Source organism: Bos grunniens, chromosome 5, assembly GCF_055505025.1.
Source record: "Bos grunniens cultivar Pamir isolate PY7600 chromosome 5, Bosgru_T2T1.0, whole genome shotgun sequence".
NCBI lineage: Eukaryota > Metazoa > Chordata > Mammalia > Artiodactyla > Bovidae > Bos > Bos grunniens.
In genome coordinates this window covers 96330079-96347136 of record NC_141169.1, presented here as the reverse complement: position 1 = coordinate 96347136, position 17058 = coordinate 96330079, and the positions used below count along the sequence as shown (strand labels likewise).

Below are 17058 nucleotides of genomic sequence, written 5' to 3'. Positions count from 1 at the left end.
ATAGTTTTAAACATGATTTTAAACATTGTATTCACTTTATTGTTTTCTACATCTCCAAATAGAGAGTTCCCTACTACGGGGACTTGTATGGCAAGGTAATAAAAATTTGGTAGAAAGATAAAAACAGGAATTTTTAGTTTAAGGTTAAAAAAAAAACACAGCAGCCAGAGCCCAGTAATTAGCCATTCAACATTTGATATAATTGCCAGCACTTAGAAACAGATTAAGACCAGCACTGTGTTTACTATGACTAAGGCTGTAATAGGGGAAAATGAGGTTTGGTTAAACTTGCACTCAGCGATCTAGGTCACAGAACATGAAGAAAGCCAAGTCCTCAAGATATTTTATATCAAAGGAAGAATGAGGCTTGTTTGATAATTTGCAACTTTCCTTTCCTCAAGGAAGCGTTCTCCAAAAAGGATGCATCATGATTGCATTATTATAACTACATTTTTGTTATTTTCATTAGACAAAGGAAGAACTCAAGAATCAAACAACAATAGAACATTCATGATAAGACATCAAAATTTCAATTTAAAATATTTGCCCACTTGAAAGTATCATTCTAAGAAACAGTTAAAAATAAATGCTCTTACATTTTATTTTTAATTAAATTTTAGTTAATCCTCTCTGTTTTGTGCTTCTCAAAGAGCCACTCCACTTCCCTTTTGCTTTCTCCCTGACAATAAATGACTAGTGAGATGAAATGACTTAGCTGTCTTTACAACAGTTTCATGAGAGGGAAATGTTTTAAATGTCACAACTGGGGGCTTTGCTCCTTCTAGGCAGCATGATTATAGATACAAATGTAATTGTGATTTTTTTTTTTTTTTAACTTTTGGCCATACTGCACAGAACTTAGGATCTTAGTTCCCCAAGCAGGGATTGAACCCAGGCCCCCTGCTCGGAGTCTTAACAACTGGACTGCCAAGGAAGTCCCTGTAAATGTAATTCTGATGTTTCTATCATATGAGAAGAACCACGGTGACTTTTCAATTCTAGTGTACAATGCTAGGAAGAAAAATGATACTGCTGAAAAAAGAAAGGGACAGAGGTTGCCTTGCAGTTCTCTACCATGCCTGGGGTACTTACGGAGCAGTGAGGTAGCCCTCCAAAAAGCCGGCAGCAAACATGATGATCTCATTGCTCAGGGATTGAGAACCGTACCCTGCTTTGATCTCCAGGATACCCCAGCCTGTGGTTTTCACAGAGTTATTGTAAAAGCCATAGGCATCCCCCTTCCTGTCTAGGACATTTTTGACTTGTATTGTCTTCTCAGTAGGCATCCAGTACGCAGTTGCATAGTAGACCCCTGGAAAAAAAGAAAAAGGAATAATGCTAGGATGCGATTGAACTGAGTGGCTGATGGCTTTCTTTTTCTGTGTAACCAACAATTCTAGTACATCTGCTTTTAAAGAGTTTCATTCTATTAGAGTTGGGAAATCTGTCACACCATAGTTTATCCTTGTTATTGTTGTTGTTCAGTCTCTTAAGTCATGTATGACTCTTTGCAACCTCATGGACTATAGCCCTCCAGGCTCCTCTGTCCATGGGATTTCCCAGGCAAGAACAGTGGAGTGTGTTGTCATCTTCTTCACTGGATCTTCCTGACCCAGTGATCAAACCCATGTACCCTGCATTGGCAGGTGGATTCTTTACCAGTGAGCCACCTGGCAAGCCCTTGTCCTTGTTACAAATGGGGGAAAACCAGAGCCTTGAACAAAGGCAATTAGCTTACAGCACAAAGAACCAGGTCAAAGGTAGGGGTGTAGTTGGAGCATCAGAAAGGCGGTCTAAGTGCCTCAACCTTAGGGATGGAATTCTGGGCAAGGCAGGAGCTGGACCTCTCACCCTCCTTGTCATTCAACCAAGAATAAGATCTGAGATTTCCCTGGTTGAAAGTCTGCCTTGCAATGCCCGGGACTTGGGTTCAATCCCTGGTCAGGGAACTAGGATCCCACAGGCCTTGGAGCAGGTAAGCCTGTGCTTTGCAACTACTGAGCCCAAGTGCTGCAACAAAAAAATCCCACATTACACACTGAAAATCGTGCATGCTACAACTAAGACCCAATGCAGCCAAATAAATAATAAAATAAATACAGTTTTTCAAAACAGAATAGGGTTCAACCCTGGTCTGCAGCCCTTTTCATCCCCCTCAATAGTTGGGCCAAAGCATCCACATTCTCTCACTTTCTACGCTATCTCTCCTGCTTAATTCTTTTTTTTTCTTATCAAAAATATTACAAAAAATTCAATGTAAATACACTGAATAGTTGCTAAAATAAATTCAGGCAATTCATTCATCTTTTATAAGAAGCAGAGAATTTGACATTTGAATGTTACTAAGCTTAACTTTCACAGCATCATCTTTCAGGATTTGAAATAGCTCAAATGGAATTCCATCACCTCCACTAGCTTTGTTCACAGTGATGCTTTCTAAGGTCCACTTGACTTCACATTCCAGGATGTCTGGCTCTATGTGAGTGGTCACACCATCGTGATTATCTGGGTTGTGAAGCTCTTTTTTGTACAGTTTTTTTCTGTGTATTCTTACCACCTCTTCTTAATATCTTCTGCTTCTGTTAGGTCCATACCATTTCTGTCCTTTACTGAGCCCATCTTTGCATGAAATGTTCCCTTGGTATCTCTAATTTTCTTGAAGAGATCTCTAGACTTTCCCACTCTGTTGTTTTCCTCTATTTCTTTGCATTGATCGCTGAAGAAGGCTTTCTTATCTCTCCTTGCTATTCTTTGGAACTCTGCTTTCAGATGCTTGTATCTTTCCTTTTCTCCTTTGCTTTTTGCTTCTCTTCTTTTCTTGGCTATTTGTAAGGCCTCCTCAGACAGCCATTTTGCTTTTTTGCATTTGTTTTCCATGGGGATGGTCTTGATCCCTGTCTCCTGTACAATGTCACAAACCTCATTCCATAGTTCATCAGGCACTCTATCTATCAGATCTAGTCCCTTAAATCTATTTCTCACTTCTGCTGTATAATCATAAGGGATTTGATTTAGGTCATACCTGAATGGTCTAGTGGTTTTCCCTACTTTCTTCAATTTAAATCTGAATTTGGCAATAAGGAGTTCAGTACTTTGGCCACCTCATGCAAAGAGTTGACTCATTGGAAAAGACTCTGATGCTGGGAGGGATTGGGGGCAGGAGGAGAAGGGGATGAGAGGGGATGAGATGGCTGGATGGTATCACCGACTCAATGGACATGAGTTTGAGTGAACTCTGGGAGTTGGTGATGGACAGGGAGGCTTGTCGTGCTGCAGTTCATGGGGTTGCAAAGAGTCGGACATGACTGAGCGACTGAACTGAACTAAACTGAACTGAAAGCTTAACTTGGAACATAAATAGAAAGGCAAACTCAAGGTTTTGTCTCACTTAATGGCATGGTCTGTTTGCTTTCCACAAGCTCTCCAATCAGTGCAAGTATACATTGTAGAACATTATCCTTTTTGTACTCTGAAGGTAGGCTGTGCAGTTTTATTCTTAAGCAAGATGGGTGAATATAGGTGTCTGCATAAAAAGGAAGTAGAAAGGCAGGAACCACATGGTTGAACACTTCTCCACATTTCTGCTTCATTACAATACTTTTTATTCAGCTCTTCATGTGTTCAGTTGTGTTTTTAACACAGGTCTACAGAGCACCAGCTACAAGGCAAGATGGGTCATCTCAAAAATCAAAATGAATAAATAAGATCCCAGAGTAGCTAAATGAACAAAGCTGGGGGTACCTGATCCATCAATTTTTTATGTGCCAATTCTTGATACAGCTATTAATATTAAACCTTGATACCACGTCTACTATGTGAACATATTTATGTAGGCCAAACAGAAGAGATGAAGCAGTTATCTGTATAAATCAGAAAAAATCTTTCCTAGAAAGTTAAATAACAATAGGTGGAGCTTGATTCTGCCAGTTTTGACTCTATATGCTTTCAATTCAGTTCAGTTCAGTTGCTCAGTTGTGTCTGACTCTTTGCAACCCCATGAATTGCAGCACACCAGGCCTCCCTGTCCATCACCAACTCCAGGAGTTCACTGAAACTCATGTCCATCAAGTTGGTGATGCCATCCAGCCATCTCATCCTCTGTCATCCCCTTCTCCTCCTGCCCTCAATCTCTCCCAGCATCAGAGTCTTTTCCAATGAGTCAACTCTTCGCATGAGGTGGCCAAAGTATTGGAGTTTCAGCTTTAGCATCAGTCCTTCCAATGAAGACCCAGGACTGATCTCCTTTAGAATGGACTGTTTGGATCTCCTTGCAGTCCAAGGGACTCTCAAGAGTCTTCTCCAACACCACAGTTCAAAAGCATCAATTCTTCGGTGCTCAGCTTTCTTCACAGTCCAACTCTCACATCCATACATGACCACTGGAAAAACCATAGCCTTGATTAGACGGACCTTTGTTGGCAGAGTAATGTCTCTGCTTTTGAATATGCTATCTAGGTTGGTCATTAACTTTCCTTCCAAGAAGTAAGCGTCTTTTAATTCCATGGCTGCAATCACCATTTGCAGTAATTTTGGAGCCCCCAAAAATAAAATCTGACACTGTTTCCACTGTTTACCCATCTATTTGCCATGAAGTGATGGGACCAGATGCCGTGATATTCATTTTCTGAATGTTGAGCTTTAAGACAACTTTCTCATTCTCTTCTTTCACTTTCATCAAGAGGCCTTTTAGTTCCTCTTCACTTTCTGCCATGGGTGGTATCTTCTGCATATCTGAGGTTACTGAGATTTCTCCCAGCAATCTTGATTCCAGTTTGTGCTTCTTCCAGCCCAGTGTTTCTCATGATGTACTGTGCATGTAAGTTAAATAAGCAGGGTGACAATATACAGCCTTGGCATACTCCTTTTCCTATTTGGAACCAGTCTGTTGTTCCATGTCCAGTTCTAACTGTTGCTTCCTGACCTGCATATAGGTTTCTCAAGAAGCAGGTCAGGTGATCTGGTATTCCCATCTCTTTCAGAATTGTCCACAGTTTATTGTGATCCACACAGTCAAAGGCTTTGGCATAGTCAATAGAGCAGAAATAGATGTTTTTCTGGAACTCTTGCTTTTTTGATGATCCAGCAGATGTTGGCAATTTGATCTCTGGTTCCCCTCCCTTTTCTAAAACCAACTTGAACATCTGGAAGTTCACAGTTCACGTATTGCTGAAGCCTGGCTTGGAGAATTTTGAGCATTACTTTACTAGCGTGCTTTGTGCGTACTCTATGCTTTATCCTTGTTATAATTTATCCCACTCACCCATATAAACCTCATGGACATGAATTTGAGCAAACTCCGGGAGACGTTGAGGGACAGGGGAGCCTGGCATGCTGCAGTCCAGGAGGTCGCAAAGAGTTGGACACAACTTAGCGACTAAACAACAACAAAGTGAACTTTGGAAAAAAAAAAAAACTTTGGGGAAAAAAAAAGGTAGGTGAAGTATGTTCAACATATGGACAGGATCCAGTGAATACACGTCACAGAACAAAATGATGAACTGTACTGTATTTGTCCAAATTACACAGATAATTTTTCCCACTTCTTCTTGGCCTGGAAAAACACTATGAGAATCTCGAAAGACTATCTTTGATACATAAATTTCATCTATTGCTGGATACCTAGTGCTTTCTTTTGAGATCAAGCACTTGCTTTTTTTTTTTTCAATCTTATGAAAAAATTGTGTTTTTCTACCCACTTGGCTTTGCTTTTCAAGGACTTCTTTTTGGTACATGTAAGTATGAATTTCTACTTCCAAAGTGTGACAGATATATTGGCCTTTTCTAAGATAAATGAGAATGGTGGGCTGGAAGAAGCACAAACTGGAATCAAGATTGCTGGGAGAAATCTCAATAACCTCAGATATGCAGATGACACTACCCTTGTGGCAGAAAGTGAAGAGGAACTAAAAAGCCTCTTGATGAAAGTGAAAGATGAAAGTGAAAAAGTTGGCTTAAAGTTCAACATTCAGAAAACTAAGATCATGGCATCTGGTCCCATCACTTCATGGCAGAGAGATGGGGAAACAGTGGAAACAGTGTCAGATTTTATTTTGGGGGGCTCCAAAATTACTGCAAATGGTGATTGCAGCCATGGAATTAAGAGACGCTTACTCCTTGGAAGGAAAGTTATGACCAACCTAGATAGTATATTGAAAAGCAGAGACATTACTTTGCCAACAAAGGTCCGTCTTGTCAAGGCTATGGTTTTTCCAGTGGTCATGTATGGATGTGAGAGTTGGACTGTGAAGAAAGCTGAGCACCGAAGAATTGATGCTTTTGAACTGTGGTGTTGGAGAAGACTCTTGAGAGTCCCTTGGACTGCAAGGAGATCCAAACAGTCCATTCTAAAGGAGATCAGTCCTGGGTCTTCATTGGAAGGACTGATGCTAAAGCTGAAACTCCAATACTTTGGCCACCTCATGTGAAGAGTTGACTCATTGGAAAAGACTCTGATGCTGGGAGGGATTGGGGGCAGGAGGAGAAGGGGATGACAGAGGATGAGATGGCTGGATGGCATCACTGACTCGATGGACATGAGTTTGAGTGAACTCCGAGAGTTGGTGATGGACAGGGAGGCCTGGAGTGCTGCAATTCATGGGATTGCAAAGAGTTGGACACGACTGAGCGACTGAACTGAACTGACTGAAGACAAATGAAGAAAGGGACTTTCTTGGTGGTTCAGTGGGAGGGGTTAAGACTCCTTGTTCCCAATGTACGGGACCTTGCTCAGGGAACTAGATCCCACATGCCTCAACTAAAGATCACACGTGCTGCAATGAAGTTGGAAGATCCCATGTGCTGCAACTAAATAAACAGTTACAAGAGCTCCCAAATAAATAAATATTTAAAAATAAATGAAAAAAAATTAAAATATTGAAAGTTTAAGCACCTTTTCACAGAAATTAACTATTCAATTTTAAAAGTAGAGAGAAAGAAACACTTTATTCTTTCTATCATGAATAATATCAGTCAACCAAGCTTCACATTTTGGGTAGACATTTTTCAAGTATGAATTTTTTCAGAATCTATTTATTTTTAAAAAAGGAAGAATAGGTGAATTTTGGCAGAGGAGTAAAATATAAAAATATGCACAATTTGTTTTAAGATTGGCATACAAACTTCTAAAACAGTACAATTATATAAAAGTACAGTCTGTAAAATATCCTTTGGCATTTCACTTGGTAGTTAGACAGAAAACTTTTCTAAAAAAAAAAAAAAATAGCTACAAACACAGTCCATAAGTTAGGGTTGTATGTGTTGAAAGAAATTTCCCTTGAGTTTCAAAATCCTTTTCTTCCATAATAACTCAGTGGACATGAGTTTGAGCAAATCCAAGGAGATAGTGAAGGACTGGAAAGCCTGGTGTGCTGCCATCAATGGGGTCGCTAAGAGTTGGGCACAACTTAGCCACCGAACAACAACAACCCATGTAAGTTATCACTAGCGAGGTATATAGGGCAGAACTGCTACTGCTGCTGCTAAGTCATTTCAGTCGTCTCCGACTCTGTGCGACCCCATAGACGGCAGCCCACCAGGCTCCCCCGTCCCTGGGATTCTCCAGGCAAGAACACTGGAGTGGGTTGCCATTTCCTTCTCCAGTGCATGAAAGTGAAAAGTGAAAGTGAAGTCACTCAGTCGTGTCTGACTCTTAGCGACCCAATGGACTGCAGCCCACCAGGCTCCTCTGCCCAAGGAATTTTCCAGGCAAGAGAACTGGAGTGGGGTGCCATCGCCTTCTCCCATAGGGCAGAACACTGTTAGGCAAATGTAAAGTAAAGAAAGAGTGCATGAACAAAGAATTCTTCCCATTTTCATAGAAATATCAGGTTAAATCTGACTCATCCTTCTTGACATGTCACTTTACTTTGGCAGAATTAAAATAAACCCATACAAATGTCTTTGTTCAAGTCCTAGCAGCAGCGATATGTCTCCTTTGGTGGCAATATTTGATGCCAAGACACCGTGCAGTCCCTTGGAGGGATGAAGATTGTGTGCATGTGTCTGCATCTATAACTGCAAACACCAAATGTAAGATCATACATCAAGCGCCACGCTGTACTGTGGTCCCTTCCTCCGCCTGCCACACTTCTTGATGACAACAACATACAGTGTCAAAAACAGGACCCAGTAGCATACATACAGCAATGTTCCTACAATTACAACTGTCTGCTTCGACTCTGAGAATGGCTTTTTAGATTCCATATAAATGGTGAAAACCACACCACCCAGGAGGATTGTGAACCAAACTGTTACAGGGATGAGTCCTATTAAATTAACAACAATGGTCTTCCTTCCAGAAGTACCCCACCCAGCTTTGTTAATCGTTGCAATTGCAAACATCTTGGCGGGAAGTAAACTTGACATGTATAACATGGAGTAGAGGGACATGAAGACCATGATGGTGTTTCCTCTAAGGCAGCTGGCAAAAGATGATTTTATGAGACCCACTAACTGGACAGTTAATAAGAAGAGGAGTATGTTCCAAGTTTTACCCCTGTAGAAGAGCTGGATTACTGTGGCAATGAGAAAGAAAGGGAAGAACCCAGTGATGACGGCTTCATAGGTCATCCACAGGTGATGTTTGTGGAACCACATCGCGTTGTACAGCCACTCTCGGAAGTAGGACTTGCTCCAACGGGTCTGCTGGTTTAACCATCTGAGATATTCCTTAGGTGTTTCAGTAAGGCACTTGGATCGAGCTGTGTATTTCGTTGCATAGCCCAGACTCAGCACTCGGTTCGTTAGGTGCCTGTCATCTCCGAAACTACAATGGCTGCCCATAAATTCTTGATTGTACCAGTCTTCCACAAATTCCTGCAGTAAGGAGTTTCGGTACATTCCTAGGGGTCCGCTAATGCACTGGACACACCCAAAATAAGACTGACAGGCTCTTTCTATGTTAAAAGCCATCCAGTATCTCACACTGCTGAGGAAAGAGATCCAGGAATCATACTTGTTTAAAATCTGGACATCTCCTCCAACACCTCCAACCATGGGATCTTCTTCTAAAACCTTTACCATCTCCACCGATGAGGCAGGGTCAAGTATGGTGTCTGAATCACAGACCTGTACATAATCCACACTCCGTCCCAGTGCTCTGAAAGCCGTGTACATGACTTCTCTTTTACCACCCCATTTTTGCATGATGCAGATATTCTTGCTGGACAAGACCAACTGGGTGACATGTTGTGAGCTCTCTTTATGTGACTCATTTCTCTCACCAGGACCCTTCATGTGGAAGTTGCTCTTCCAGATATACGTGGCTGACATGTCCCTGCCCATGACTTCACTGAAGATGTCCATCATGTAAAGGTCATCTTCTGAGTTTCCATCTATGACCATGACAACTTTAATGCTGGGGTAGGTTAGCCTTTTCACAGATTGCAAACATTTCTGTAAGTAGCCTGGATCTTCTTGATATGCAGCAATGCAAAGAGCAACAGTTTTGTTCAACTTAACGGGGGTTTCTAGAGATTTTTTCATTTTCTGGTGCTCCAAAAAGGCAAACAGGCTTTGGATGACAAGGTGTGATACTAAAACTGCACCGTATAGCCCAAAAGAGAAATAGTAATTATCCGTTTGGAAAAATTGGTAGCCAACAATATAAGCAGCTGTGATTCCAAAGAGGAGAGAAACTCCAAAAAGTGTGGTTCCAATTATTCTCAGGATACATAGTAACCTCCCACAGTGCATCTTGTTCGGCTCTGGGTCATAAAGTTGTCCTCAGCCTGTCTGTCCTGGAGGGTCGGCGGCAGTCAGTATCCAAAACTGAGCTAATAGGAGATCAGATGAATTTGAGACAATGGACCAAAAAAACCTTTTTTAAACACAACATTTAAAAAAGATTGAGGAGTTTTTTTATTTTATTCTCTAGTTCCCCTCCCTTAATACTGGAAAGTCTCTTCTCTCTTTTGTATTAAAAAAAAAAAAAAAGGCCTGGTGAAAACTCAACAGAACCCAGGAAGTGTAGAATTGGGAGAAAGTCTTTGGCAGGGCCTGGTTCAAGTCCTGAGTCAGTGGCTTGCTGGAAGCCAGGTCTGGTTAACTCTTTTCAGATGCCTTGATTTCTTCCTCCTGGCTGTGGCCTTTCTGCCTCCTTCAATGGAAGGGGGTATCCTGCTTAATTCTTCACAAATGACATTAGATTCTTACTTTGTAGAAATGATAGAAGCTATCACCTGTGGATTCCTCAAGTTCTTGATAATTTTGTGAATTGATCCTCACAGCTCCTGTGTCCATCTCACCCTTCTTGGTCTCCTCCATCCCTCCACCCATGCTCTGAGTCCCACCACTTTCCTTAAGTGGATCTGTCACTTTCATTAGGAACTTCACTGCACCCTATATCTTCTTGCTCATGTACCCTAAAGCTCCCTCTCTGCAGTGCTTCATCCCCATTCAGGATATTAACGTGCTCCACTGTCTTGCAGCTCTAAGCTAACCAACCACAGCAGCCCTCTCTGGATCACAAATGAAATTCTTGAATCCTAATGTCACATGAACTTCCAAAAGCACATGTCCCTGGTGACCACTTATTCTTAAAGCTCTTTCCTCCCATGGCCTCTGGAATAACAATCACTTCTGAATCACCACCTCCTCTACTTGCCTTTTCCTTACTTTTCCCAGGAGTTCCACTTTATCCCCAACAGCACAATGGTTAATACCTTCTGGATGATTCCTTTAGCACTAGAAATTAAAAATATCTAAAGCAAAACTCATATTCTCTTCCAATCTGCTTTCTAGCTCTGTGTCTTTCAGCCTAAAACCCAAGTCCATCCAGGTCTCCTCTCTCCTCCACAACTTATATTTAATCAAAACCTCCTAAATAGCACTCCTGTTAGTAAGTGCCTCCTTAGCTCTACCTTTCTATGCTAGTTTCTAAAAAATAAATTTATTTGTTTTTGGCTGTGCTGCGTCTTTGTTGCTGCACACCGGCTTTTCTCTAGTTGTGGCAGGCAGGGGCTGCTCTGTAGTTGCGATGCGTGTGTTTCTCATTGTGGTGGCTTCTCTTGCAGAGAACAGCATCTAGGATGCTTGGGTTTCAGTAATTGCCACACACAGGCTCAGTAGTTGTAGCTTCCGGGTTCTAGAGCACAGGCTCGGTTGTTGCAGTGCACAGGGTTTGTTATTCCACAGAACGTGGGATCTTCCAGAACCAGGGATTGAACCCGTGTCTCCTGCATTGGCAGGTAGATTCTCTACTATTGAGACACAGGGAAGACCATTGCTATGCTAGTTTCGATATCACAGCTAGCCTAAACTTTGAAGAGGTTTTTTCCCCCAGGTATCTCTGACTTTTAATCCATTTTTCATACTTTGCCAGAGTGACCTTTCTAAAATGCAAAACTAATTTGTTGACTTGATTACCCCCAATTGTCAACAGCTTCTACTTCCTAGAATTAAAATTCTTTGACTTATCCTCTTTGTCCTTCATGACCTGGTTTCTGCCTACCTTTCTAGTTTCATCCACCACCTCTTGCACTCCATGTGATCTCGAAACCATTACACACAGTTCTCCGGCCTACCATGAGCTGGTCCAACACTCTGACTTTGCATATGCTGTTTCCTCTGCCTGAGATTTGCCCCCTTGTTGACTACTGAGTAATCTCAAAACTGTTATTTAAGACTCAGGAAGCAGCACCCCCTTTATAGGGACTGACTCGCTCTACAAGCTCTATGTACCTTGTATGTAGGTCTGCTGGTCTAATGTTACTTACACGTCTGCTCCTGCTCCCAGTCTGTGAACTTGTTTCCTCAGTACCTAATACAGTGTCTGGCCCACAACAAGTACTCAATTTTTGTTGCTGTTTAGTCGCTAAGTCATGTCCGACTCTTCTGTGACCCTATGGATTGTAGCCTGCCAGGCTCCTCTGTCCATGGGATTTTCCAGGCAAGAATACTGGAGTGGGTTGCCATTTCCTTCTCCAGGGGATCTTCCAATCCAGGGAATGAACCCATGTCTCTTGTATTGGTAAGTGGGTTCTTTACCACTGAGCCACCTGGGAAGCCATAGGTATTCAATAAATATCTATAAAAGGGAGGAGGACATAGGAAGAGAGCAAAATGAAGAAAAGAAATGGTATACACAGCATTCATTTCTCTGCCTAAGAAACCATTGCACAGCTGCTCAGGTTAAAGAGAAACTTTATATTCAGGTCATCAGGGAGGTGGGAGGAGGCCAGAATGACTCAGATTCTGGGCTGGGACTCAGCAGATGGGTATTGTATCATCACTTGAGAGAGGGAGCAGAAGGGAAACATGTCTGGGAGGGAGCATATGTTTAGTTTTGGACATACTAAGTTTTTAGTGGTTAAGATACTAGAAAGCTCAGATACAATATTTAAATACAGTTATCTGCTTTCAACATTCAAAACTGACTCAGTATTTTATTTATTTGGCTGAGGCATGTGGAATCTTTGGTTGCAGAATTCGAACTCCTAGTTGCAGCACATAAGATTTAGTTCCCTGACCAGGGATCAAATCCCGGGCTCCCTGCATTGGGAGTGCAGTGTTTTAACCACTGGACCACCAGGGAAAACTGTATATGAAATGAGCACTAAAATTAGAATCTTACTGTTCGAGCATCACGGCACCTTGGCCCAACAAGGTGATAGACTGGGACTTGGTCAAGCTGCCCTGATCAGCCAGTGTTATAACTGTTAAAGAAAGATCTTGAGCAGGAAAGTCAGTTGTTCTCAGTCAAGTCATGCCCATAATGGTGGGTTTTCTTTGAAAATGGTAAAGTGGAAGTAATGGCAGTGATAAACAGAGGCAGGTGCAGAACACCTATTCACCAGGTTTCTGGTCTTGAAGTCAAGTGAAGTGAAGTCGCTCAGTCGTGTCCGACTCTCTGCGACCCCATAGACTGTAGCCTACCAGGCTCCTCCGTCCCTGGGATTCTCCAGGCAAGAATACTGGAGTGGGTTGCCATTTCCTTCTCCAGGAGATCTTCCCAACCCAGGGATCGAACCCGGGTCTCCCACATTGCAGGCAGACGCTTTACCATCTGAGCCACCAGGGAAGCTCTGGTCATGAAAGAGAGTCCAATTGTTACTGAGTCAATTGACCATAGTTGGATAATTGTGGGCAACATCTACAGAAACATCCTTTCTGCTCCTCCCAAATATAATAAATATGCTTTCCAAACTGATCTTGGACCATGAATGCTACAGCCTCAGCCCCTTCCCAGCTTTTCTCCTGCATTCTCATCCACCCTTACCACCAGTGACCTTGGAGGGAAATGAGAAAGGATGGCTGTTTCACTGTTACTGGTACTACCCCCTTTTCTTACCACAAATAATAAACTTCTGCAAATCTGTGCTTTTTTGACATTCATGTGCCCCCATATATGGGAAAAAAAATTTTTTTTTACCCAGTCCTCAAGAGAATTCAATGAGAAAAATTTACTGCTAACACACTGACCAATTTAGCAAGTGCTTTGAGAATTAAGCCAAAATCTGAGTTTCTTGTGCTACCCCTAATTGATGTCCTCCATTCCTCAATGTTTTCTCCATATATCAACTCTTCCTGGTTGTCCAGTCTCATGCCTTTAAAAAAATTTTTTTTTCTTAAATACTTGATTAGTTTAAGCCTTATGCTTTTCTATTAAAAAAAAAAAAAAATCCCCACGTTGTGAAGTGACTGGTGTGGAAACTGTAATAGCAAAAAGGTAGAAAAATATCACATAATTCTAATCTCAGCCTTGCTCTATGCAGGCTCTGTGAAGGTAGGGGCCACTTTTGCTGATGACCCCATATCCTGGGAATGCTAGAGCTGGCACAATACTGTTTCTGTGATGGATCTAGATTACATGTGTGTGTTCCTGACCCCAAAGTGAAATTTACCTGAACATTCACAGAAGTTAGTCTAAAATAACTCAAGTCGTTATGTCCTCAAGCTCGGGTAAGAAGCCTAGAGGACATTCAGATGTCCAAGGGGCAAATGCCATCTTCGTGAAAATGAGATTTAAACATTTATAACAGTAACATCCTTAGAATCAATGCACTTGATAAATATTTATTGAATGATTGAGAATATTACTTTCTAAAAAAGTTTTTTCTTCCACAAATAAAGATGAAAAGAAGCCCCATCAATTTTTGATTTCTAAGTAAAAACCCAAACACCCAAATTGAATTTCTTTTCTTTATGTATTCTAATATTTTCTATAAGTTAATTGTTTTCAGTTAAAAAAAAAAATTCGTCACACTGTCTTAGAATCCGTAAAACAGTAATACATGGCCGAAATCACTCTTTCCCATAGTTGGAACCTAAGTTTGCTAGCACTTCATTTATGAAAGAGGAAGTGGTTTTCAACCCTGAGCAATACGATTTCCCCCTAATATAGTCAGTCAGATAGAGGGAAAAAAGATACATGAGAAAGCAGAGCATATGTCAGAGAAAATATAAAAGCAAAATTGCAACTTAATCTATTCAGATTAGTTTCAGCTAATAGTTTACTATGATCCTCGAATTGCTTTTCTCTTTCATGTTCAATGAGCACAGTCACTCAACTTCCTTCTCTGTACCCTGGCTTTGCACCTTTCCTTCTCTGAAAGGACTTAAAATAAATGGATACCTGGTTTTTAGATTTGCTTTATCTCTTCATCAGAATCACTAAGAAAGTAACTAACTAATGAATAATCAATCTCCAGGCAACAAAATCATAAGTTGGTATTTTAGCTCTCACTCTCTCCAGAAATCAGAGCCTGAGATTCTGGATGAAAAGAGAATCATTTGGCAAAGTGCTCCAGAGAACAGGAGTAGGGGGCTAGGAGAGTGAAACACAGAGGGAGGGAAAGCAGCAGGGTGCATTTAAGATGGTCCAAAGAGGTGTGCAAAATAAGCCTCTGAAGACCACACCCCAGGGATGGAAAGAGGGAGCATTTATCCACCTACTCACATCCTGCATAGGTCAAAAGTGGCCTTTGACCATTCCCAGTTATGCACATGCTCCAGTACTAAACAGCTATGATTTCAGAGGAGCTCTGAGGTAGAAAGTGGGGGCTCTTGCAGTTTGGCTGAGGTGAAGTGCCTCAGCTTACCTGATTGAAGCTAGAATAAAAGGCAGAATATGAGGTGGGTTGAATAATGTGTCTAATACACAAAGCAGGTTGAAACGGATTAGTTTAAAAGAAAAAATCTTCAAGGAAACAAAATACTAGTACATAAAAATGCTGCAGGTTTGCTTGGCTCTGGAATGATCTCTTTCCTTCACCTCCTAGAAGTGTACCTGGTTCTTCACTGCTGGCTTAACTCAGAGTTCTTGTCAAGCACATGTATACCTGTGATAGATTCATTTTGATATTTGGCAAAACTAATACAATTATGTAAAGTTTAAAAATAAAATAAAATTAAAAAAAATAAAAATATCAACTTGTAAAAAAAAAAAAAAAAAGTCTTATCAACAGAAAGTCAACTTTGCCCCATTCTGATTCAGCACTAAGCTCACTGCTCATCTAGATCTCTCTTTAGTTATATGAATTTGTGTGTATTTGTTGCAGTAAATTTGACTATAAATTTCTTAAGAATGAGGGGTGGCATCATGTATCTTATTGTATTGACTCCCTTGGGCTTAATATAATGTTTTATCCTATGGCCACTCAAATCCTCAGCTTTTACACTGGCTGGAAGGTTACCATTGGAGACAGATTCACATCACATCTGCAGTATATTAATTCTTGATTTCTCACTGTAAATTAGAATTTTGATATCTTAGGTCTGGTTTGAGTAACTTGACACTACTTTATATTAGAACTGTAGCTGTGTTTGCAAGGCTGCAGGACAAACTTCAGAGCAAGCCTGTCTCTCTCAATCAAGAGACTTTCACAATTTTTCCCAAGAAGATTATAACATATCTGCTGTCTATACAGACATGGAGTTGCAAGTGTTAGACTCAAGTTTCCTCATAATTTCACTACCTCTATTAGTTTCATTTTTTTAACCACATTAAGTAAATTCCTGTTTCATTGTAGTATAAGAAACCTACATAATAACATTATTAATACATTTTCTAGTCACATCTTAAAGATAAGTTATCAAAAAATTGTGAGACCTAAGTTGTAGAAGCAACTGGAACCTTCTCTATTTTTTTTTAAAAAGGTAAAACAAATGTATTCTTAAACAATTTTTAAAAGTTAAACAAAATTAATTCCTTGAGATTCACTACATTATTGCTGCTACTACCTTTTTTGCTATTTCAATAGTTAATGCATTGTAATTTGGAATCCAACAAAACATAACAGGTGACACAAGTGAAAATAATGTCTAAATAAGTGTGAAAACTAAAGTTTCTATTTTGTGTGTCAGAACCAAGACCCAAGATGAAGTTCACGGATAAAAACTTCAAATATTATGGAAAGTAAATCACCAAGAAATAGTTATTTAAAATTTTCTATCCCAATTTTGAGGCTTCCCTGGTTGCTCAGATGGTAAAGAATCTGCCTAAATGCAGGAGACCTGGGTTTGATCCACGGGTTGGGAAGATCCCCTGGATAAGGGAATGGCAACCCACTCCAGTATTCTTCCTGGAGAATCTCATGGACTGAGGAGCATGGTAGGCTAGTCCATGGGATCACAAAGAATCAGACAGAGCCGAGCAGCTAACATACACATACCCCAATTTCAGGACTGAAGGAGGAGGGTCTTTTCAATTTTCTTCTGGAGAAAGGTTTTGATCTTTTCTATAAGTTTCAGGACCAGGAAACAAAATTTAATAATAAAGATTAATAAGTATTAATACTTCTCCAAGAAATTCTTCTGAAGTTATCTATTAAAAAAATGTTTTTAGCTAAGGTCTAATCAATAAATGTGATGCCATGCTTATATTTGCCCTGTCAGAGTCTATAATAAATGTTCAGTCAAACTATTTGTATGTTAGTCTTTATGAGAGAACCTCCCTAAATTTTCTCAAAATATCCCAAACTCCACACATCTCAAACTAAAGTCACCCTATTCCCAACCCTCAGATAAACACCTTTTCCTTTAGTTCTTACCGTGATGAAGGCAAGAAACATCTACCCGATTTGATCTGGGTATTCTCAACTCAACATTGCTAAGTATTAG

General features: G+C 40.6%; 1 protein-coding gene and 1 pseudogene across 2 annotated transcripts in view; both read right to left on the bottom strand.

The window, feature by feature from the left end:
- Positions 1-17058, bottom strand: part of PLBD1 (phospholipase B domain containing 1) — an 88927-nt gene that overhangs the window by 59692 nt on the left and 12177 nt on the right. Inside the window, exon 2 of the mRNA XM_086401936.1 lies at positions 1093-1312. Within this exon, the coding sequence (XP_086258062.1) occupies positions 1093-1312 (220 nt within the window). The remainder of the gene's footprint in view (positions 1-1092; positions 1313-17058) is intronic.
- Positions 6474-15385, bottom strand: LOC147372647 (hyaluronan synthase 2 pseudogene; annotated as a pseudogene). Its single transcript, XR_015164236.1, has one exon. The product of XR_015164236.1 is annotated as a hyaluronan synthase 2 pseudogene (transcript).